General features: G+C 42.1%; 1 protein-coding gene across 1 annotated transcript; it reads left to right on the forward strand.

Moving 5' to 3' along the window:
* The first annotated feature begins 2,153 nt into the window (after positions 1 to 2,153).
* On the forward strand, positions 2,154 to 6,835 carry exd1 (exonuclease 3'-5' domain containing 1). Its single transcript, XM_085258026.1, has 11 exons — positions 2,154 to 2,440; positions 2,567 to 2,632; positions 2,746 to 2,779; positions 2,870 to 2,946; positions 3,535 to 3,608; positions 3,690 to 3,776; positions 3,865 to 3,969; positions 4,056 to 4,136; positions 4,274 to 4,417; positions 4,501 to 4,692; positions 5,967 to 6,835. Exons 1-11 carry the CDS (start codon positions 2,311 to 2,313, stop codon positions 6,510 to 6,512), a joined length of 1,536 nt encoding a protein of 511 aa, XP_085114152.1. The 5' UTR covers positions 2,154 to 2,310; the 3' UTR covers positions 6,513 to 6,835.
* The last annotated feature ends 18,468 nt before the right edge of the window (positions 6,836 to 25,303 follow it).

Genomic DNA, 25,303 nt, shown 5'->3' on the forward strand with positions numbered 1-25,303 from the left:
CATAAACAGATAAACAAATGATCATCCAAATCATACTAAATCAGCTCTGGAGCTTTGCATTTGAATTTTCACAACACCATAAAAGAAGGATGCATACACATCTGTGAAGACTGTGATGTAAGAAAAGCTGAGGCATCTCTGTCATGAAACCTATCTCCACTCCCTGTACGTAGTTCCCTTTAGTCAGCATGGCTGTGAGGGGAAGGTGCACGCCTGAACCTGAAAAGGGGGAGTTTAAAAACATCTTAGTGGATGATTATTGTTTCCTTCTGTAATGCTTGTTCATGACAAGAGATTTTTTCGTGTTTATCAACGTCACTTGCAATGTGAATCATGCCCCTTGACTGAGTGAATTCGACTGGCATCAAAGCGCTATTAACTCCACATCAACGGATTTAAACACATGAGCCTGACGACAGGTATGAGTATAAAAGGTTTTGAAATCCAGTTATTATGTATTTGTCTGTATTCAGTTTAACTGTGCAGGTTTAATCTAATTATCTATAATCTTAAAAAAATTGATTTGTACTTTTCTGTGTGTGTGTATGTGTGTGTTAGTTGGGCTATTTTAAATGTGAAAATTAACACACTGGTCCATTGTTCTCACTCACACACCCAGGATTACTCAGGTCAAAAGGTTTTCTGCTTCCTGCACACCGGAATATCCTCCCTTTGAATAGACGACTACATGCATGCCATCTACAGATGACCAGCAGCTTGGGTTCATGTGTTAGTTTGAGCTCATGCAGAGTGAAGTCATGAGAATATGTGTAAAGACCAGCTGGCTGCTTGTGATAAGATAGTGTATCTGCACCCTTTTTTGTGTCTCTGCTGTTATCGGACTGCTTGGTGATACCTTTACAACTTGCCCCCATGCATCTAAGTGCACTTCTGAAGCAAACTTCTCACTCATCTTATCCCAGTGCTACTTGTAGAAATGTGCTGCTTGAGATAAAACACACACACACACACACACACTAATTTTCTATTACTTGAAAATACTGCTGCTCTCTGAGTCTCCACCCAACCTTAAACAAACAGAAAAAGGATCCTGATGTGAAAGAAAATGGTAGCCTTTTAAACACATGCCAGGTACTTTTCTTTGATAAGCTGCACTGTTTCAGACATGTGATAAATTTAGGTATATATATCTGTTGATTGCCATGCACTCCAAGTGAATGTGCAAATTTTGAAACATGAAAATGACATTTGATGATTAAAGAAAATAAGACACCGACAGTCACACAGTACATCAAGTAGGCTATGTTGCTATTCTGGTAGTCAGTGGTCACTGGTGTAAATGATGTCACAGAGTGTCACATTCAAGGAAGAAAGAGTCAAATACCTTGGACCTGCAGCCGTTAACTCAATAGTTGAGCTGTGGACACCCCCTGGTGGATATATTGAATCATCTGCTGTCCAGCTGAGAGGATGATGTCCTTTTGCAGGTACTGGAAATTAGCCTCAGCATCTTTTGTACAAATACATCAATCACCATCCAGGAGAAGACAGTACTTTTTGTGCAAGCTCTTTTCTTCAAATCACAGTTTCCCTTCAGCAGGGAGATTAATTGAACTTGGGTCTGACCACCAACCTCTGTAGCAGCTGTTTTTGTCGAGGTTTTTATGCTCATTTGACGAAAATTGAGCTGAACTCGTGATTATGGAGGGTCACGAGTGAATTTAACAACTGAATTGTTAAATAGTGAATTAAATGGGTCATTAATTAATAAAAAATGGAAATAAAGTACTAAATAATTTATCAAGTGGTTTAAATGATGATAACATAATTGTAATCATTTATTTATATATTAAATTAATTAATAATTTCCCATTTTAATTAAATAAAAAAAATTATAATAATAATTTTGGCACTCGTTGCCCTCAATACTCTGTCATCCTTGTTTTAAAATGTTGGAAATACATAAGCACGACCCATAACTGACTTGTGGAGTTACCTTCATTTGTCATGGGAAACAAAAACATTTTTTAATCCCAGAGAGCGTCCCTACAGTCAGAAATAAAATTTTAAAAAAAAATCGGTTTGTTGCTTTACGCAAAGTTTCCGATAGCCGTAAATGTAATTTTAAAAACTGTGTTAGTTGTTTTTTATCTGGTGATGTTTTTTTATGGAGTCAAGGCGCTCGAACAATTAAGTAACGACGAGCTCATGAACGCAACATTCCCGGCCAGCGAGCTAATCGCAAGCAGCTAACAGCCTAGCCGCTAACCGGTGATTGGGGATAAGGATATCTCCAAATCAACAAATACACTGTTTTATTCGCTTGAAACAGCTCGTACATGATTTAAAATGGTTGTGGATGATGTAAAACTACTGACTTACTTCAAGGGAGCGAGAATCAAATTGATCCTCAAGACTTCATCGTTCTTCGGGGTCGTGAAACGTATTTACCCCAACAAAGCTTTGATTTTGGCGGACGGTTAGATGTTTTTAATTAATGTTGTACTTTATTTATGAATTCTTTCTGTAATATAAGAGAGTAAAACTGCTAAATACTTTATATTAGTGTCTTGGAAAGATAGTTGGGGTTTCTGGTTTGTTGCAGTTGTCAGTAGTGATGGCTGGAGGTTTCCCGGAACAAACATTTTCTTTGGCCATGAGATTCTGAATGGTGAGTTCACTCATGAAAAGTAATACCTGAACAGGTTTGTACCAAGCTGCACAGTATTCTTTCATTGTCCATTCTGATATCTGGCTTGACTTTTTATATAATTAATTCAACAGTGGAATTTAGCAGTGATGGGAACGGTGACCGTGAGTAAGTAAGACATGCATGAGGTGCCACTTTTGGTGAGAATGCCTTTTGTCCTGGCTTGTAATAAATTTCAATGTACAAAACTGTGCACAGAAATATTCACCATCACAGACCAGAGGACCACTTGGATGTAGCAAAGTTTCAGCCATACAGGAAGACAGGCACATTGGGTGAGTTCATTTATTCCACTAAAGCTAATGATGAACCAGTTACACCAGGGGTGTCAAACCTAAGGCCCGGGGTCCTGAATGGGCTTTGGAAAGCTTTGGAAAATATGAAGGAGGCCTGTATGCTAATGGTCATTTATACTACACCAAAGTAATTAAGTAATAGATGAACACCTAAACTACATGTTTGCTTGTTTTCTACCCACGGTAAAGAAAAAAAAATCAAAGTAAATTATTGAAAACTTTAAATTTTATAATTAAAGGAATATCTGGTACCAGATTCTTTTCTATAATTTTATGCAGTTGTGAAAACACAGTTGTTTGTTTCTTACAAATTAAGCCAAAAAAGCTGTCCTGACAGGATTATTTTCCTTTATTACAACAGCATTTCTTTATTGTGCAGAAAGAATTTGACGTAGTGTTGAAATTACCCTTTTTTGCTCATATTGCGTCGTCTCGGGGGTTACATGTGCCGTTCGCATTGACACAAGGTTGTCCGGCCCACTAGGTAACGTGAGTTAGACAACCCTGAGCTACACATTTGTTTTGAACGTCTCACTTTTGAGAGGATTTTTCTTTTTCTTTTTGCAGATGATGGCGAGGAGGATGAAGAGTACATCAACTACGTAATTGTTGATGAGTTTCATGAGAAGTTCGGACCTACTGTGAGTTGATTTGATGTTTGCTTTCTACTGTTTAAATGACTCAGATTTCTTTGACCCATGTACCGTATCCAAATGTGTTAGATAATGCACATCAAGAAACAGCACGTGATCGGTGTGGGAGCAGAAGGAGTTGAGGTATTTAAGAATGGACAACTGTGTTGGCTGCAGGTGAGAAGGTCGTCAGTCTTTTGGTTTTTTGTTCCTTCTCCATCATGAGGACAGAAAAAGGAAAATAACTTAAACCTAATTCTTCTAGATTGCCACTAAAAACAAAGTATACCTATTTGATGTCCTGTTACTCGGAGCCCGGGCTTTTAAGAATGGCCTCGCTATGATCCTGGAGAGCAAGGACATTTTAAAGGTGACAAATAACTGCATTAGAAGCTCTCTTAAAATTATGGCAGTGATTATGATTACCGTAGCATATTGGTTTGATATTTGTTATAGGTCATCCATGACTGCAGAGCCATTGCTGGATGTCTGATCGCTCAGTTTGGAGTAAAGCTGGCAAATGTCTTTGACACTCAGGTACGTGCGCAGTATGCACATTATTGCTAATCTTTAGATTATTCTCTAAATTATCCATATTGTTCTTTTCATTTTATGTGTCTCTGTTTTGTCTGTTTGATTGAAATCATTTTTTTTGTCTTCTTTAAATATTTTAGGTGGCAGATGTCATGTGCTTCTACTCAGAAACGGGAGGTTTCCTTCCTGACAGAGTCAGTACTCTCCACGAGGTGTTAAGTCTGCATCTGAGGGTGCCCCCCTCCCAGCTTTCGTCTCTTCAGATGAAGTCACAGTTCACTAAGGTACACCACACAGACCTATCCAGGGTATTTTTTTCTTGTGCTGTATAGGTATTTGGTGCTATAACAGGCTTATGTTTTTACAGGAAGAAAGCAAGATGTGGCACATGCGGCCTTGTCCGTTACCCCTGCTGAAGGTGATGGCTCTATCAGTGATCCACCTACAGCCGTTCAGACTGGTGCTGCTGGACACGCTCATGAGAGACTACATGGCTCTGGTTGATTCCTACCTCAGCAGCAGCCATTACCAGCCCGATGAACTGGCGCATGTTGGCATGGTGGGTAATTAAGAAACAATTAGCTGTCTTCAAAGAAATAATCCTTTTCAGTTTTTTGCTCCAGTCAAAAGTCGGGCAACATGATAGAAACGCGCATGATTTAGTCAACACTGCTGGCTTCATCAGTCTGTTAAAGTGACAGCTTCCTGTCATTCACGCGTGGGACAGGTTTACGTTATCCTTCACTGCTTCATTCACACACTCCCACGTCAGTAACACACAGAAAGACATTTCTGCATGTTATGTACAGTATTTTCATATCTGGTAAAAATGTATGGCATTGATTCTAGTGAGATGTAACTGCACATTTGTATGTTTGGTTCTTTCCTCCGTCATCAGTAAAACACAGAGTATGGGCCTGTCTCTTAGAAAGTGTATAAGACGGACGTGGCCACTTTGATGTCTCAGTGATTGCTGATAACGGTGGCTAAATAATGCTCAGAATTCACAAAGTGGATTTTATATTTTATTCAGCATGATTCGAAAGTAGTGAGTGAGCCAATATAGTCATCAGTAAAGTGTTTGGTGAGCTCACAGAGCAAGATCCGAGGGCTGCTTTCCTATAGAGTTCTATACAACTGGGAGAATTTTCAAACATAGAACCCGCATCCATCTTTTAAAGTGTCGATTCTGCCCTCTGCCCTTGTACAAGATGTCTGAGAGAGATTTCTCTTCCAGATTGGGAATAATAAGGAAAGAGATGATAGCTGAGGTAAGAAACAGGGTCTATGCGATATGATGCAATTCTCAGATGATTTTTAAGCTGTGCAATTCACAAAAGCACATGAGATAAATGCAGTCTTCTCGGTTGTGTCTACATATTAATGATCTGCACTCACGCAGACTTATGCATCATTAAATAAATGTTATTGTAGACCAGCGTGGTAAGGTTGTCCTTACCAGTTATTGGTAAGTCCACAAGTCATGGTCAACACTTTTCATTCAATTGTTCTTACAGTACCCTGCGTTGCATGCGAAATGGCTAATATAGCTAATATAACTTTATGTGAAAAAGTTAAAAATGAATGCCAAAAATAAACATTTTGCTTTTCCTTTTATCAGCTCTAATGTGTTGCAGGATTTCAGATTGAAATATAACATCCACAGATCACAGCGGGCTAATTGTGTGTGTCTGTAAAGGTCTTAAATCTGGCGTTTTCTTTACTCAAGCATTGCACAGATTTAAACTGCTTTGAGTATTTAATTGACATGTGAGGTTTGCAGAAGTTTAAAGGTTAGCAGTAACCGTCCCAATCAACTGTTTGTATCCACAGGAAAGTGTGTTGGAGTTGCCCAGAGAGCTGAGGCAGCTGGAGGTAATGCGTCGCGAGAGGCACGAGTGGGCTTCCAGTCACTATCCACTCACAGAGCAGGGTCTGCTGGCTCGCTTTAGCCCCAAACCTCAGTCTTCATCCCAGGCCTCACCTGCTGTAGAAGAAGACCAAAGGAAAAACCATCCAGATGTGTCTGAACCTGCAAGTGTAGAATCTCCTTCACCATCACCACAGGAGCTTCTTGCTAACCAGTCTGCAACTAGCCCTTTGAGGGTCACCAGTGGGCCTGCTGTGGATGCTCGGGATCCTGCTCCTGCCACTGTGTCAGACCTCACCAATAAAGAGTCCATCAACTGTTCTCTGTCAGCAGGTATGAGCAGAGGGGATGCAGGAGTACGAATGGATCTCATGGGAAGAGGAAGGCTCTTTGGGAAAGAGCAGCCATCCAACGGCACTTTTCCTTTCTTAGGAAGAGGAAGAGGCTTCCTTCTCCACTTACCACCCACTCAGATCCCCAAGTGCTGGGGACTTCAAACATCAGTGTAGTGTGAAAGCGACTCCTTTCCAGAATAAAATGTCAGAACCTGGCCTCGGAAAGTAACCCACCTAAAGATGTTTGTGGTTTGAGTGGAGAAGAATTTACATTAAGTCCCCAGCCTATCTCATCTTCACTGAGCCAATCATTCAGATATTAAAGTAGTCATCACAAATGTTTACTCTTTTCCACTGTGTAATTCCTTAGCATGGCCAGTAGGTGGCAGTAAATGTTCTTTGTTTGTTTGTTTTGTTTTGCAAAGATTTGTTTGACATTTGTCATTTATGCTTCTGGAAAAATAAAAATATACAGGAGTTCTTATTGTTTAATACAACTAAATGTTTCATCTTGTGTTTTAAGTCGTAGTTGACCCCCTTTTTATCGCACACATTATGCTCTGATAGCATGTCACAATATGTCATGTGTGACGAGAAATGATGGGTTTGGCTGGTGGAACACCAAGTACACCCAGACAACTCCACAACCTCATTAATGTGCTAAACTTAGCGTGATTGATTGCCTGTACAGCCTGTGTTGCAGTTAATTGATTGTGAAATGCAGAAACAGGCACTGATGGATCTGCTGTTAATTGAGCAAAAACATTGCTGGCTGACACTTCTTTTGATTACTGATAATAATAAAAGGGGGGAAAACATTAGACTTGGTGCAGAAGGAACACAGAGAGGGATACAGATTCTCTGTATCTTCAGTCATTGCTGCTGTTTTAGACGTGCTTTGATCACAGGTGGTCAGCACCTGCCATATTTTGTAATAACAGAAAAAAGATGATGTTATCCTGTTAATTTGCTGCTTGACATGCCTTGCAGATTTTGTGCAGCCATTTTTGCCAGAGATCAAAACAAGCCATGGACACAACAGCAGGGCATTTCTGCAGAGCAAGCCCCCCACCAGTATTAATCACATCTTATTGCTATGGTTATCTACATGCAGAGGCTTGGGCCCTTTCCAAAGCTTTCTAATTGAAAGCATGAAACAGATAATGTAGGATTTTAATTAACTGGGAGGCAGCCTGACACAAAGCCCTGCTTCTCTCGTAGCAACCACCCTGCAACAGGGTGGATCGTACCCATATGCCTCTTTCAGCCCTCTGAAACGCTCCCGTTACTCGGTCTGTGTACGCGAGGTTTCAGCAAGGAACAAAAGGGTTATCGCATCATCTTAATACCGATTTGTGTGATGTTATCTTTGAGCTGCTGCTCTTAAATCCCATCCCACAGCGAGAGAGGATTCATTCCATATAATGTGACTGGAGCTTGCTCCCCTCTATATTTATCTGCGTCAATCAGCAGTGAAGTTGTGGAGGCGTTGTAGTTTGTTGGGGAGGGATATACAGGTCTCCGAGGGGCCATGGAGGACAGGCTCCTGTCATTGACCACCAGATTGGAGCTCTTATTTTAGAGGACCTTGCATTTCCTCTCCGTCACAATAATGCCTTATGTGCAGCACTTCCTGTTTCTCAGGCCTCTGAGGAAGGAACTGCGCGCTTGTCACACGGTAGTCACCGTTTCCTCCCTCCCCCTCGGCCTCCCCTCCCCTCCACCCACAAACTTCAGACAGTGTTATGTCCTTCAGAGAGGAAAGATGACTGCACCTTCAGCATCACAGCAGGATGCGGCCGAGCTAATTTTAGACTAAAAGTCGGAAAGGTAGCGCACAGACATAAACACAAACTTTAGGATGTCCAGCTGTGTTGATTTTGCATCCGAAAATGGAGATCTCAACCGCGCAAGACCATTTATTGTTTTGACTGAGCAGTACGAGCCACGAGGCCTGAAGGTGTAATGGAAATGGTTCACTCACTGAACAATGATGAGCACTTTAAAAGTCACACTTTTACAAACTGCATACATTATTCAAAGACGGCAAGGAAGCCACCCAGACACGTGCCGAGCTGCATTATTGATCACCAGAGCTTCAGGCGCTGTTGTGAGAGTACCAGAAACAAAGGTGTTTGTCCTCCTTCCCACCCCACCAGCTTACAACTCTGAAAATGACACGACCTGGACAACACCTTCCCTCCTGATCGGGGTTAGGCTCGAGGATTTGTTCATAATTAATAGGCCCTTGTTAATTATTAAAAGTGAAAGGACAGTTGAATGAAAACCTTTGCTGTTGTAACACGTCATTAAAATTGATCATCATGTTTGCTGACTAAGTGCTCACTCAGATCATGGGAGATATAGCTCAGCGCTGAAAAAGAAGGAAAGCTAATCAGAGTTTGGACCAGTGGCTCATCAGTAATCAGATTGTTTGTGAGCTGTTTAAATTTTTCCTCTCGGCTTAATCCTGCTACTGCTTTCCTCTGGGACTTTGTTTAGCCTGGGGTGGCAGACTTGGCCAGAAGCGACTTGTTTGATTGGCTTGTTGAAACAACACAATCAGCTGGTCTTACCTGAGTAGCTGCACTACAAAGAACCAGACTGATGAGCAGCATCAGCAGTTCTGACCGCGCCACGACAGGTTGTGTAGACACGTGTCAACAGAATAATATGATTTTCATTATTAATGTAACCACATGTAATCCTTTTGTATTTATAGGCAGGGAGGCATACAGTCAGATATCAGGTTCCACTGTGCCACTAACCGCATCCCTGCAGCCAGTCTTCCATCTGTTAGGAAAAACCTATTGAATCGTGCTCCGCTCCCCCACCCCCTACAGCCCCCCCTCCTCTCCCTTTCTTTTTCTCACGTTACAGGCAACCCTCCTTTACTCTCCCCAGGTCATATTCAACGGGACAATTAATATTTAACGTGAGAAAGGCCGACCTATCCAGATGGCCTCTCGAGTACAGGCGAAAATGAGAACAAAACACAGCATCAATATTTCAGCCGGCCTCACTAGTGGCATGCACGTATCCCCGCAGTCAGGAAGCTTTGCTCAGGAAGACCCCCTTCAATAAGCACACGTTCATTTAAATGCACACATACACAGATGCAGGCACACAATACGCATCTTTATGAACTGCTGCGCCATGTTTACTCAGGCGGCGTGGAGCATCGGGACCTGGGAGGGCCTCTCCAAAGGAATCAGCCATATTGTGACCTTCAGCTGGGATAGACGTGCACAGACAGGAGATGAGTGACAGGTGACGGAGCAGATGATAAAGGCCAGGATTTAGGAATGTCAGCCTTCAGTCCACCACTTTGGTCCAGTCTAATAAGTAGCCAGTGTATGGGGCAGCTATGACATAACAACGCTTCATATAGACAGCAAGAGGATGAATTCTATTAACTTTGGTGCAAATGTAGCTCTTTATTTTGGATGAAATATGATGGAAATAGATACTTTCTGTTTTTTTCTTACCCAAAGTACTCCATTCATCCTCTGTAGAAAAAGCCTTTCAACCACAATCAGCCCAAAGGGCCGAGGACACAGCAGGATTTAACTACAGAAGCTCTCCATCACATCAGAAGACCAGCTGAATGTTTCCGCATTTTGGCCGTCGCTTAACCGACCGCAGAGCAACTGGCCTGGCCGCAGTCCCTGAGGCTCCGTAGGTGCACCTTCACTCGCAGGAGATAATGACAAAACGAGCGGGATGTTAATGATTTGTGCAATGAACGTGGACATGTGTCAAAGACAAGCATGCAAATGACTCATGCAAGACCCCCCTTCTACCCCCCTACCCGAGCCTCTGATGCTGAGCAGCTTTGCTGTTTTTATATCATGTTGAGTAATAAATTATAGCAATTATGGAAACATTTAGAAATAAATAATAGCTGCGATGGGTCTTTTCTTTTCCTGTGTTGTTGGCTTTGAGAGGAGAGTTGACGATAAAAAACAAAGGTGTTGTCAAGGTGGAGTTATTAAATTATTGGCCACCCCCTTTATGTAAGAAAGTCTTTGATTCAAAAGATGAGCTATTAGCTGTTGGCAAGTTTGTCATAATTAAAACCTGCATTGTGTAATGTGGGTGTGTGCACACAGATGACGGGGTGATTGTAGCCACGGGAAGGGCCTGGAGAAGGAAGAAACTGCGGAGGGGAGGGCTCCCTGTGGCTGGCTGAATTAGTGCTCGATGGGTTTGGCCTGGCAGCTGCTCTGGGGGCCTGGCATGCTGACAGCCAGCACTGTGGCGTTGTGTTGTCATGGCCAGCCAGCACACAGTAAGGGAGGTGCCAACGCCAGGCACACCAACGCCGTCACCATTGCGGGGCTTTGTCTTCCAAGCATACTTGTTTTACTTATTATGGCAATATCATTGGATTAGTATGAGATTAAGCCGGGTAATGAAAAAGGGCAAGTTGCGTTCATGTCATCAGGGAAAACGTAAAGGCCACACTAAGCTGGTTATGACATTTGGCCGTAATGAAAAACGTGATCGTTGTGTGTTTTAAACAGCTGTTGGTTCAAAAACCAGCCTGCTGTTGCTTTGATTTATCAAAAGAAGAGGCTGACGTAAAGTAAATGCCCATATGACTCACCTAAGATAAATTCGATTTAGTCTCCTTTGTCAAGATGTGCTCAAAGAAAACAAAACAAAACAAGGTGGTATATTTAATGTGACACATAAAGCTGTGGGAGCTTGCCTTTAGCTCCACTAACACTGGAAACACTGTGTTACTGTAATGTCAGTTTCACAGATTTACACAAGTCCAAGCCTGAGAGGATGCTGGAGAAATTTTGTGATTAAGGTTGCAATCATCTTTATCCTTCCTGACATTAGACAGCGAGTTAATAGACATTTGACAGAGATTCATTGCAAAATAGTGACGTGCTGAAAGTGTCTTCGTGTATCTCCTTCAGGCTGTTAAAGGCCTTCATTGACTTTGACCACCCTTGTATATTAAACCTGTCCTGCTTCTGGGATTTGGGCAGATTCTGGGCCTGGTTTGCCAGAGCCGGCTGGGCCCATTTTGGCCCAGATGCCACGGCTTCTATCCAGGCATGGCACTGGGATATCTGTGGGGCCCAAGCACACCAGCTGCTATCTCTGTGTCACAGACAGCTGTATCTGAATATTCATACAAAGTGTAGATTAATGTGTATTTGTTTGGCCCCCTGTGCTGCGCCTTCAAACAGACCCAATTGAGAAACCACTCAAAGAAGTCATAGCAATAATGCCTGCCACAGCGCAGATGAAAAACCTCAGCATTCCTGTAACCTGTGCCTGAAAGCATGGCTAGAGAGGTTGATGGTTGGTGCATGCAGCAACAAAACACTGAGGTTTCTATCATTCAGTACCAATCTCATTGACCTAAGCTGTTGTGGCATGTTTGCTTACTAACTATTAGTAAGTATGTTTTGTCCTCATGCCTGATTACGAGAGGACAGGAGACCAGCTGCCCATTCTTTTTCTTTTTAAGTGAAGCTACTCCTGTGGCTGTCACGGCTGAGCTTGTGCTGCTCCAACTTTTCCTTTTGGCTCAAGCCATTCATGCCAAGCCAACAGGAGATGCGTAGGAAAGGACCTTGCATTCACATTCTAAGCAACGGCCACCTTACCCAGTAGCGGCTCAATCAACCTTGGCTTTCAGTGAGACGTGCTTTGAAGAGAGCGTTTCGGTGGGTGTTTGGTCAAATATGCTGCTGGCTAAGGCCAAATAGAATTGATGAATGTGCACTGGTGAAGGTTTTGAGGGGGAAGTTCTATAAAACGAGCAGATGGGCTTTACTTCCCCGCCTGAATAAGTGGAGTGAACCAGTGTGCACACAGGGGAAGATTTGTGGGTAAACTGTTTTACCTCCCCTCTCTTTGTTTTGTAATGAGAGAGTCGAAATGGTTGCTAACTGCTGACAGACAATGGCTCGCCCCTAATGAGAGCAAAGTGTTTCGGAGCCGCTGGTATAATGAGGATGAAGTGGTGCGGCTAATTATTGCAACCATCTGAAGCTATCACAGCCTGTATTTTATTATTTCCTGTAAAACTCATTATACCGACCAATATGTTTTAATTCTCTAAAATCGAAATAAATAAACACCCAATCTAATATATTTTGACCATAATCAGGAAATACGTGCACGAGTGTGATTGTGAAACAGAAAGGAGTATCTTATCTCTATAGTAAGCAGCCTACTGTATGTTAATCCATCACGAGATAGTGGAAGCAGGTTACTGGGTGTGCAGTTTCTTTCCTCACGCAGGTGTGTTACAGCTCTTATCTGCTGTCTGGCTCTTTGTTGACCCTGAGAGTTTGTCAGGCTCAAACAATAACGCCGGTCGTAAAAAACCACAGATAGCAAAAAAGCTTTGACTTTTACTAGAGAAGACCTCCTAGGCAGCCATATCTATCTAGTGGGTGCTGTGGTAATTTATGGAAGGAAGTGGTGTGTGTGTTCCTCTTCTGTTTTAACCAGCGTCCTTCCTTCTTTCACACTTGGGTGTTCTGGTTGTCTATGGGCAACCAAAATGAATAGTAAGCTAAGAAAAAAGGTTCATAATTATTAAAAGGAGAAAAAAAATCTCTTTTACTCTGCCAAAATTCTGATCTCAGACAGTTATTATCATACTAGTTTGTTGTCCAGAAAAACAACCAACTTTATTTTGTTTTCAATCTGTGATTCATTACACCATTCCACGGTAATGATCTCTGATAATGAGCTTGATTTGGCTTCTGGAACAAGATGAACTCTTGGTTGATTACAGGGCGGGTTATGAGCAGAGTGCAAGTGATTGCAGTGCTAAAGCACAGGCAAAGTCAGTCCCAATCTGCAAGGTGATGGCCCTTGCATCGTTAGTGCAACACAAACAGCATATTATTCATAAGCAAAAAAGACAGTCTCATATACTGTACATACATATCATTGATATGTATGTATATGAGACTGTCTTTATACAGGTTAACCTTTATGGCCCTTACTTACTTTCAATGCTTCTTTAAATGGATTGCAAAAAACTGTAATTCCTTAATTTAAATCTACCCGCAAAATCTATAATTCTCTGCATTTTACCTGCAGCGTGCACACTTTGAGGATAAAAGTTTTTCGGACACTAGCAGTGCTCACATGAACATTCAGCGAGGCAGAAAAAACACTGTTCTCTTTCAAACAAAATTATAGAACTAGTTCAAGTTGATTTCCTCCATGAGAAGTTAGGGCTTTCTAGACTCTAGGGGTCAATTTTCTCATTTTCCCTTACGTAGATAAAATATTTTATATTGTGTAAATAAAGATAAGGTCCACATGCTATTTAATCTTTTGAAATTTATGGTTGCAGAGTGTGGGTGTAACAGAATTCACAGAGCCCTAAAAGGAGAAATTGATGCAGAGGCTTACAGTTTCCCATCAAGCTTGTGCCTTTGCTCTCTGTGGCACTGGGGCCAGAGCACTTTCCTGTCATTATGAGGGCTCCAGAGGAAAAAGAGTAGCAAAATGGTTTCCAGGTTTTACTTTAATGTGAAAAAGGAAGGTCGATGATGGGGATGGGTGGGGGTTGTGCGGGGGTTGCTTGGTCACAGGTAGTGGTATCGGTTGTAGCTGTGGGGAGGCCAGAATGAAAGAGAAGGCAATATGGGTCTCTCGGTGACTGGACGCAGAAGCAATCGTCTGTAGTCCAGGTCATACATGCTTTTAAATACAGCAAATACTCACACGTGGTTCAGCAAAAACTGAGGGCCTTGCATGGCCATTGTAGTTTAGAATAGCTGAACATATTTCACTTCTCAGATTATCACTCACGTATCAGTCTTTCAGTTATTATTCTTGGGCTGTCAGCCAGAAGCAGCCATTAGAACAATGCACATTGTGATGTCTGACGGCGACATAACCTCACAATTCTATGAGTTATACCAGGGGATGATACCCATATTGTGGGGGGAAGTGGGTGTAGATTAGGAAGGAAAATGACACAATTTCCAATTTGAATTGTGTCACAGACAAAATTAAAGTCTCGAGTATCACCATAGTGTTGTATCAGCAACATTATGTTGTCTGTGGAGTTTTTCTTAAACTTTTTTTTTTGATTGTACACAATGAAATCATACTCAAATTTCTTTAGAGTATGATTAATTAGTTTTTAACGATTGCCATTTAAACTTCAGTTCAGGATACTCAACAAGGTAGGAAGGTTCCTACTATTATTGTCTCAGGGGAGCCATGTTGTCTACAGAAGGCCTCCTTCCCCTTTGTGCCCTGATACCAGCAGCAACATAGACTCAGGAGCCACTCTCTCCAAAAGGACAAACAGGAACCAGCCCTGTATGTGGCCCTGTTGTTTTATGCTAGGACTATTTCCTCTGTCTTGAAAACTAGAAGCCAATGATTCTAGAGAAGATCTATACCACTATTATGTCCATTTAGCCCTTTCCCCCATAAAGATGACATTTGACAACTTCTCCTGTACCCTTTGTGACCAGTTTGACACCTCATTATATACCAATAAAGTTCGATGACCATTAGAATGGTTTAAGGGGTTTTCCAAGGGTGGCTGCATATTCAGAAAACATCCTCTAACTTCTGATGAACATCCAGTCCTTCTGTTCTATAAGCAGCTTCTAACAATATGACAGAAACCACTAAGTTCGGAAAAGAGCTTCAGCTGTTACTCTTAGAGTGCTTTGAAGGAGGCAAAGAGTTGAAGCTTCAGCCAGGTTGGCATGATGACTTAAAACAGCAAGGCTGGCTCTTTCTAAATTTGCATCCAGGCACCTCTAATATTCATCATTTTACATGTTTTCCTGTACCTTACTTGCTATATATATAAAAAAAACAAGCACTTACAAGCTTTAACATTAATAACCACTGGCAGTTAAACTGAAGAACACTGCTCATGGCATTATAACGCACTGTTATAAAGGAAAACTTTTGATTGTGGCATTCACTTGGTTTCAACTTCCACCCACATGTTTTTCCCGGCAGCACAGTTTATCCCATCCACAAGGTTAAAAAAAACTAACCAATAATGCCCGAAAGAAGAAAAAAAATCTCCAAGTTTATCTGGCATCCAAACTCCCCAGATTCCAGTGTGATCAAGTGTCTGCGCAGATGCCCCACCCAACAACCCACAAAACCCAAATGATCTGCTGCCAATGTCCAGACACCACAGATATCGCCAGAGTTCGATTGTCCATTCCTTAATGGGTCAAAGCTAGTCTGATATCAGGCTGCGGCCTGCTGTTACACGCCGCTGGGCGGCACGGTGATGCAATGGTTAGCAGTATCAAATCCCAGATGATGATTCCTAGTTTGTCCTGTGGTTTTCCCCAACAATCTAGGATCTTATGAAAGCTGTTGATTCTGAAGTGGATGTAGGCCTGGCTGAGAGGTAAAAAGTTTGTAAGCATATTTTTTCCATAATGGCTTCTCTTTACTGGCTTCTTGTTAAATTTAGAATCAAGTTTAAAATAATTTTCTCACATAAAAGATCTTGAATAATCAGGTCCATTCTTATCGTAAAGACGTCATACTACCATATGAACTCAAAGAGCACTTTGCTCTCAGGCTGCTTGTGGTTTCTAGGGTATTTAAAAGCAGAACGGGAGGCAGAGCCTTCAGCTTTCACTCCCTTCTTCTCTGCAACTAGCTCCCAGATTGGATTTGGGAGACAAACATCCTCTCTAATTTTAAAATTAAGCTTAAAACTATCCTTTGTGATAAAGTTAGGGCTGGACCAGGTGATCCTGAACCCTTCCTTAGCGTTGTTCCAATAGGCCTAGGCTGCTGAGTGTCTCTTCTTAACTCAATACACCAATCTACATTTAATCATTAGTTGTTGTAAAACTCTGGCTGTCTTCCACAGCATTTCTTTTGTCCTGTCTTCCTTTCCTCACCCTCAACCAGGCGCAGAAGATGGCCTCCCCTCCCTGACTGGCTGCTCGGTTTTGCCAGTTTCTTCCTGTTAAAAGGGTGTTTTTCCTTCCCACTGTTGCTGGGAGTCATCTGATTGTTGGTGATTTCTCTGTATTATTTCAAGTTTTTTGCCCTGCATTATAAAGCACCTTGTGATTTGCTAGTATATAAATAGATATATAAATAGGGAATTTGCACAGAATTTAGCATGTAGCTTTAATGTTGTAGCTGATTGGTTTAAAGGTTTTGTTTTTTCTAAGAATATATACGAACATATTCTAAAATTATATGTTCAACTATTCTTTTAACCCATAAAAAACAGCACCTTAAATCTTTTGTTGATCTTTTTTCCTTTACTCTTTCAGTGCCTTACATTTTATTCTCTGCCCAGATTTTGCATCTGCAGTCCTTCTGATATCTGGCCAGATTTGAGACTTAAAAACCCTCCATCTCCCATGCGTGGGATGCCCAAAGAGCACCGAGCCAAATCAGCAATCCTGTTCAATTTGAATCTGTTTGTCTCTCCGGCAGACACACCTGCTGCAAAAGGAGAGGGAAAGGAGCCAATCGATGTTTGCTTGCAGCGTTGTCCAGCATCACACAAAACACTGGTCACTTTAAAGTTGTCATCCTGCCATCTTCTCCTGCAGAACACAGAGTGCCATGGAAACCGCTATTAAAGGAGATTGATGATGGGTCAAAATAGGCCTGGCGTAGGAGAGCAGAGGGTGGCTATCTTCTCTTTTGGGTCTTGGTGGCAATACCGTAAGTATCTGAAATAGGTTATTTGATATTTCTTGGTATTTTCTGTCTTTCCTTATGCGCTCTAATTCTGCAAATCAAAGAGGACAATTTAAAAAAAAAAGGTTTTAAAGATAGTTTAGATAAAGTAAAGATATGGCCAAAAAAACCCGAAATCCTAAAGTAAATCAGAAAATAGCCAAAATATACTCTGCTGAAATTTCGGTATGTCAATTGCTCTGTCGATGGGCTTCAGTTTGTAGTGTTTTTCATGTCCCCAAGGATTAATGCATTCTGATAAGGAAATCGAGAGATGCAGAGCTAAACAAATGCACGCTCATTCCAAAAGAGGCGTGCGATATTTGTTCCTGTACAAAACTAGAAGCACTTCTGTGATATATTGTGACATAATTTAAAGCAAACACATTTAGCTTTGCTTAAACAATCAAAGTCGGAGAACAATCCTCTCTCTATATAAGGGAGGAACTTCCCTCTGCTTTCCTTGCAGGAATAATGTTATTTTACAGTGGGGGAAGTTGTTTTCTTACTGAATTGCAGTAATTTTTTGTGCTCCTGATGATTGCCAGAGTCTCTTTTCCCTCGCCTTGCAACATTTCCTTATCAAAACAACTTTGTAAAACAGTTACTTGTTTGGCTTTAAATCAAAAAACTGTCCAGGGGGGGCATAGTTTAGAGTGGGAGGTTCCCATGTCACAGCTCAGATCATACTTTACAGCATGTTTTTATTTTTGCCACTCTGACTAGCTTCTTGACTCTTTAGAGACCTTTAATTCCTGGTCCCACTATGCTCGCTGTCAATCTCCGGATCCCGAGGGGTCCCTTTCTATCCATGGGAACATTGGTTGTGACAGCAGATTCCCCAGGGACACGGTACTGGGTACATCTTGACAGAATGACATAGTTTTGTCGCTCAAAAATTCTCTGCTGCTGTTTGAGGTCATGAGGGGCTATTTCATAGAGAGTCAACTATCAGAGATCCCGCAGCTCCCTCCCTTGTTCCCTCCATGAGGCCTCAGAAGTAGAAGGATGTTTCACCCCCTTCCTCGAATTGGGCTTCGCTGTGGGACTTTGATGATATAGGTGAGAGCATGATTACGAGCCAGGATGTGCGTTAGACATCCTCTGATGTACAGGAATTCCCTCATTAAAGTGGGACATGTTGATAGTCAATTCAAAACAGCCTGCGGAATAAACAGGGGTGGCTCATCCAGCGATTTCAAATAAACACACTTTTTATTTATGTAACATGGAAACAGTGCTCAAAAATATGTATATATTTTAATTATCCTTTGGATTAAGGAGGAAGGGGGATTTATTGTCTAACTATGCACTGTACTTGACCTTGTGGTTTAAAGGGGTGAATATAAAAAGAAAAGAAAATAACATGAAACTGTAGTCTTTGGAGTGAAGTGTAAAATGTTAAATACCTCCTCTCTCTGGGAGATGTTTTCTGAATAACCTGGATTGGAGCAATTCGAAAAAACCATTAACATATTTGCTCACGTATGGTTCAATGCTGGGGTTCACATCAAGGCCCTTTTAATGGTGCTGTTGTTTTTTTTCCCTTTCCTGGTCCCCCCCATGTCTGACAAATCGTTTCCAGCTAATTTACGATGGTCAAACACTGGGAGAACAATACCTCGTGGACATAACATAGCACAAGCTCTACCACATGTCCCAGAGAAGAGCTAGGTGCTTGCAGGAAACACTTGCTGAGATAACAAGATAGTAAGGAAAGCAGGGCTATGAAAGGCCATGTGGAGGACTGCAGAGAGAGGGGGGGGGTGCTTACCATGTAGGTAAATGTCAGCAGTGTGAAGGTTCGCTTCAGGCTAACCACTAAAAATGAACATCCTCATATTGAACGCATGTCTTTTCTTTCTAGTTACAAGAATAGTATGACAGGGGTTAAAGGTTAGCATTAGCATAGCGTCTTTCACTGTGCTATGGCTAACTGTGACAATCAGCTAAAACCTTGCCAGAACAAATACTCCAACAGGGTAGTAGGAGCACCAAGCTGGGATCTGTGGCCACGTGTGGGTGGGTATTACATACACACAGCCACACAAGAGACTGTTTTCACTGCCAGTGTCTCCCAATCTCACGCACACATGCACACAATGCTCGGACTTTCCTCCTGGTGACAATAAGCATTTGATAAAACAGTTTAGATGCACATCTGCTGAGGTTGATTATATGTATTTAGTCCAGATAATCAATTCTGGATCTCATGTGCACTGTAATTACACACAGCACCTGTGTCTAGCCCACCTGCAGTCATTATTATGAATGCCAAGCAGCAATTTAACCATAATTATATCAACAAGGGAAAAAGGAAACATTGAGCAGGCAGTACAGCTCAATTACTTTACTATTAAAAAAGCTGCCATGTTTTCATCAAGAGAGGAAGAGCACTGTCTCAACAGAATTCCTGGAATAATGAACCACCAGAAACCCAGTGGATGAAACATGTAAAGCCCCGACCCCCGAGGCAGATCGGTCTTTAAATCTTTCCAGCTGGGTTAAGGTTGAGCAATACAGGGGACGTGGAGGACAGCAGGATCAGGGTTATCAGTCAGGCTAATTGATGAGTATAGTTGTTTTCACTGTGCCCAAGTATAAGCAAGAAGAGGAAAAGGAAAGCAGTCTTCAAGGCTGCCATGTTTGTGTTGCGAGGACAGAGGTGAGAGGTCAGGCAGGAGCTCTGAGGAGTTTTTAGCTTATTAAACTAGTTTGTCTTTTTGCCAACAAGCTCCAGGGTGGTGAAGGGTGAGTTTCATTGCTGCTGGTGGGAAAAGGAGAAACGAGGAAGTGGCAAGCCCTCTCAAGATCAATGAATGCGGTGGAAAAAGGAGTGGCTCGGGGCAGCCAATAGGGGCTGGGCCACAGGGAGCTGCGCGGAGATAACGTAAACAAGGAAACCACCTGATCTGAGCAGGGTCAGATAAATGCTCAGCTCTCTGCGCAGGCAGGTGCTTCCTGAGTCCTGCTCGCTCAATCAGTAGAGCCCCACTGCCCTTCTCACTCGATCGCCATTCCTTTTTGTGTTTTCTCAATCGGCTGCAAAGTTTTACTGAGTTTCAGGTCGAATCACAATTCAGCCACAGTTACTGCCTGCTAAACGTAAACATTGCGGGACAGTAAATAGCAGAAGCACAGAGGTTTCACTGAAGTGATTGCAATCACACACGCAGTAAAGATAAGACACCGGCTGTTTGCCACTGGGATTACATAATGTAAGCTTGTTTTGTGGGGGGGTCTGTGTCTGCAGATAAAGGACGTTCGCCTTTCAATGGGACAGACAGGTGAATTTTGGAGATTGACAAGACAGTCGTGCGTTTCCAGCTCCAGCCACAAAACCTGCACAGGGTGAGAATACTTCTCCACAAAAGCTTACCTCCACTGTTGTTCTTTTTTTCCCCCTTCTTTTTCTTTCTTTTTCACTTTGCTGGTTGGTCTGGGATTGTTTTGTGCTGTCCAATGAGGAAGGAAGTCAGTGTGAGAAAGTGCCTGTTTTTTTGGGACCAACAGGAATTGGCCTCATCACAAGCGGTTCCTTTTTTGCTGCTGGAACAATGCACTGGCGTCACACCCCTTGACTGGACCTCGGCATTTCACATGGAAAAATGTTCCCAGAATTCCGCTCCCAGGCTTGGGGTAAGGCCGAGGATGGGGTGAGGGTGAGAGGGCGGGAGGTGGAGGGCGAAGGGTAATGGTTGTTAGCAGTGTGGGTGACACAAAGTAACCAGTGGACACTTCTTACCTCTACGACCAGAGAAAAGATCTCAAAGATCTCATTAAATCTTAATACCTGTTTGCTGAGGATGTAAAACTTTAAAGGACACCATGCATTCAACTCTTAATGGTCCAGCACACCAACTCGAACAATGCATTTTTGATTTGGTTCTTCAAATAAGCTACACAAATGCACATATAAGCCCATATACGTCTGATCTGACAGGCTAACATCAAGCCAGCATCTGATCAGACACTTGAAAGACTCAGTTGGGTTACAATCAAAGTTCATCTTCATATGTGTCTGTGATTGCTTTTAGATCCTCAGAGGTGAAGCAACTAGAGGTGGTGGAGGTATACGAGGTCTGGCTACCTCTGTGTAGGCTGCTGCCCTGGACCCTGATAAGCAGTAGAGAATTAATAGATGGATTGAGGGTAGACTTATCTGCTCCGACAATATATATAATATTCATTCATTACATTAAAGCAAACACACCAATGCAAGTTGCAGACAGATACAATCTTATATCTTATAAAAGATCTTTCCTTTTTGGTCACTTTGAAAAATAGAATTGATGCATTTTACTCACCATAACATTGGTAGAGGCACCCCATTTACAAGAAATGTGTGCTACATGTTCAGAATTCCACTCCAACAGCGCTGGGCAGCAAGATAAATAAATTACAGCCCTAATGTGCTAAGTCTACACACATGCTATCAGTGTCATTTATCACCCTCGCTACTAAATCATTGTGGAGTGTATGAGAACACAAACTCTGTGTAGAAAGATTAATTTGCACAGTACAGTAAATTATTCATCTAAATCTACCAGAAACAATAACATTGCAAATCCATATTTGTGTATTTTACAAATGCATCAATCCGTTACTATGCCACAAAATGACAGTGAGGAATCATTATTTTTACCCTCTGGATTTGCATGGGGGTGGGGGTGGGGGGTCCCACATAAGGGAGAAATTACTTCTTTAAAATGCAATGAAAGCAGAGCGATGCATTTTTAAAATTAGGTTATATTAAAAGTATGACATCTTTTGTATGAATATGGTCTGGAAGGAATAGAGATCTTGAGACATGTCAGATATTGAACAGCGATATGAAAATTGCTTGTAAGAGGCAAATCAAAGGAGGCAACTTGGGACTCGTGGGGTCAAGTTGGAACAACAGCCCATAGCTATTAGGGCCTGGCAGCGAGGGAGCCTCTCGCGCAACAGGCCTGACATCAGAACAGAGGCCCAGTGGTGTATCACTGCTGAAGCCCATTAGTAAGACACTGTGAGAACATATTCATCACTGTAAACATGAAGCCCTTCTACACGGGCTCATCTGCAAGGATTCAACCTCAGTGAGCCTTTGCTGGACAAACAGGCTCCGCACAGACTTCTGACCACTGTGCTCAGACTCAAGCACCCTCTAAGCCCCTGCTGTCACGTTTTGAGGCTGGGTAAGCATAGAAGTGGGCCTAAATCATGTCAAACATGGCATAGCGCCCACTAATTCGCTGTCCACAGGAACACAAACTGGACGTGCAAATGTATACATGTGCAATCTGTGCGCTGCACTACTGTTAATATCACAGCCAAGCCTTAAGTTGACGTGGATAACAATCACTTTATACAAAAGGGTTTGCATCTGTTGTTTGTCCTGCAGAGTGGAGATGGGTCTGTGTGTGTGCGTGTGTGATGAGGTCAACTTCAGTTCAACTCATTAAACAGAATCCAAACAGAAGGTCACATTTCACTCTGACGGCCGCTGATAGTTTCTGGTAGGACCAGAGAGCACAGCGAGGCCTCGCACTACCTGAGCCTTTCGCCTAATAAGCCACTCATCTCAGTGCATTGCACACAAACATAACTCTCCCACGTGTAACTTCCAGCGGGACAAATTCCCAGGAATCTGTGTTTGTGAAATTGAAAGCAAAGGTAGGAAACTATTCATACATACACCGAAAAGGAAAAGGACAACTAGGAACTTCAAATCGTCAAAGGAAAAAACAACGGACCCTCCTAAAATATTCCTAGGTCCGTCTATATAAATAAACAATAATAAAGTGTAGTGTACTTTAGAGGTCATGTGCCCCCCCCCCCTTTGCCCGCTCAGGAAGTGGAGGAAGAACAGCAGATAAGAGATCATTAAGTCTCTTGATAATTAAACCAGAACCACAGACCCTTATCACACAAGATCACAGCATCTAACAGCGTGGCATGCCAAGGTGAAATTACCAGACGCTAATCACGCTGATGGTGTTCAGTGATTACTGAGAATTTCCCCTACGGTGACACTGAGGCCAAAACTCTTGCATCTTTGAAGATTAATATTGCCAATTACTTTGATGGTAGTTTCCCGATTCTCAAAGCACAGTAACTTCAGTGAAATGTGTTTAATAAGAACCATTAAAAAGCTTGTACTGCACAGAACATTAAGGTTAATGCACCTGTTCTCGCCTACCCAATAATAATGAGGTTAGTGTGTGAATTGTGGGACACCAATTCATACTCTGTCTGGTGTCCCCGATTGGCTCGCTCTTGTGGTTTTAACAACCCTCTTCACACCAGCACGTTCTTCCCTCACATCCATTTATCTCTTTCCTCTTCCTGCTGTGCGGTTTTGGCTTGCGTAAAGCAATTATGCTTTGACTTTGGGAAAGGAGGATTTCCTCAAGGCTACAGTAGCTTCTTCCACGCAAACAACTATCCTTGCACTGGCAATCATGCAACAACTGCCTGGACACAAAAACATGTTTGGCTTTCATGCCGTGTCCTTTTCATATTTATTGTCTGTTTGAGGACAATGGTTAAAAAATACAGCGGCAGAAGGGAAATGCATCTGCTAAAAATGCAGCAGGATGTGACACTGCTAAGCTCACATTGACAGATGCGGTGATTATCCAGCATCTCTGCACGTGTCAAAGGCGGAGCTGTTCTGTTGAGATCAATACTGAACATTGAGGGGGTGGTTGGAATAATCACAGACCCTCATGGTGGGAGAGCGGAGTGTGCTATGCCGTTTTTTGGGGGGGCATACTAGCACACAGACAGCTGTTACACACATGATCTGGTCCATTTTAAGCGCTTCAAACTGAGCGGAACCTGTTGAAAAGGCGTGGCCCTGAGTCATAAATCATACACTGAAGGCATGCAGGATGCCTTTTAGCTAACAGACATCTTTTCAGCAAAGCAAAAACCTTTATTGACACCTCCATGGTTCACGACATGGTGCCAGTGACCACATAGTGTTGATTGTTGTGGTGCAAGTGTGGGGGATGGTTTTGTTTTGTCAACAGCTTCGAAGATGGTAGCTGGAAAGTTCCACAACAGCCCCTCGGGCTCTTATTAAACCGGCAACCACAATGTCAGGAGCTTTAAATTAAAGCTGAAGGTTTAAACTGAGTAAAAACAGACATGCAGAGCAATATTTAACATGGTAATTTAGGCCATATGTTCAAAAACTTGCAAACATATGCAGAAGCTGATCAGTAATGACTCTCAGGTCCAAAAGTGTCACATAAATCACGCTGATTTATATTTCATCATGCTAGACATGCACAATCATGCTTTCTTCTCTACAGCTAGAAGCATTTAATCTTTGGTGTAATCTCTCAAGAAATTTTTTTTAAGTCTCCCAGACTTACAGTAACGTTTGAACAATTTGGGTTTGTATCCTTAAGGGGGTATTTTCTGTATGTTTAGCGTAAAAATAAGAGCTGCTTAGGCTGTGGATGGTGCTGTGAGAGAATGGAACCACCCCTTGTTTTTCTAATTGCAACAGCAGGTGATTTCTCCTCCCAGCGCGGCATGCTTAGAAGCCTCAGATCCACTGGCAGCGCACATCAAAAGCCCCATTGATTGGCCGGACAGATTGGGGCATAGAGATCAAATGTGCTGTAAAGAAGTGTTAAACTGCTGCACATTAAACAGGCCAGATATCTGAACTAAAAGGGGGCCATCTGTTAGCTTTGTAACTTTCTACTGCACTTTACTAGATTGTTGATACTACTGGAACAATGGCCAAGACTGTGGTATAATGAGACAAAATAATGTAATGAAAAGAAAAAAAATGCTTCCAACTGGATCTAAAACTGACACATGACCCCACTGAGCTTAATGTTTTCATATCAGTCAAGTGGATTTTCACTTAGGTATAAGGTTCATTGTCCAGTGCAAATTTACAGTAAATACTTAGTGACATTTAGCGAATGAAAAATTAATTTAAGAAAGTCTTTGATCTCTGTTAACTTCATGAGGGACACAATAGGCTCGATGTGTTTTGTAAATAACAAGTACAACAGTGTATTGACAGTGGTCGCATACTTTTGAGTAAGCATGCTCCGACTCATATCCTCACACGTATTTAATAAAAACAAACAAACAAGCAAACCTGCTCTATAAACGTACAAACAGTGCACACCTGATTGGATGGCCGGCCTCTTAAAACCTATAACGTATGAGCAAGGTTTCCTGGGACAAAATGAATAAATAATTGAGACTTCCGATGATCTAAACAATTGCATCAAGCAGTTTCTCACCAATAGCAGCTT

Source organism: Mchenga conophoros, linkage group LG19, assembly GCF_057382185.1.
Source record: "Mchenga conophoros isolate Kocher_MC1m ecotype Shallow Benthic linkage group LG19, M_conophoros_male_GT1.1, whole genome shotgun sequence".
Classification (NCBI taxonomy): domain Eukaryota; kingdom Metazoa; phylum Chordata; class Actinopteri; order Cichliformes; family Cichlidae; genus Mchenga; species Mchenga conophoros.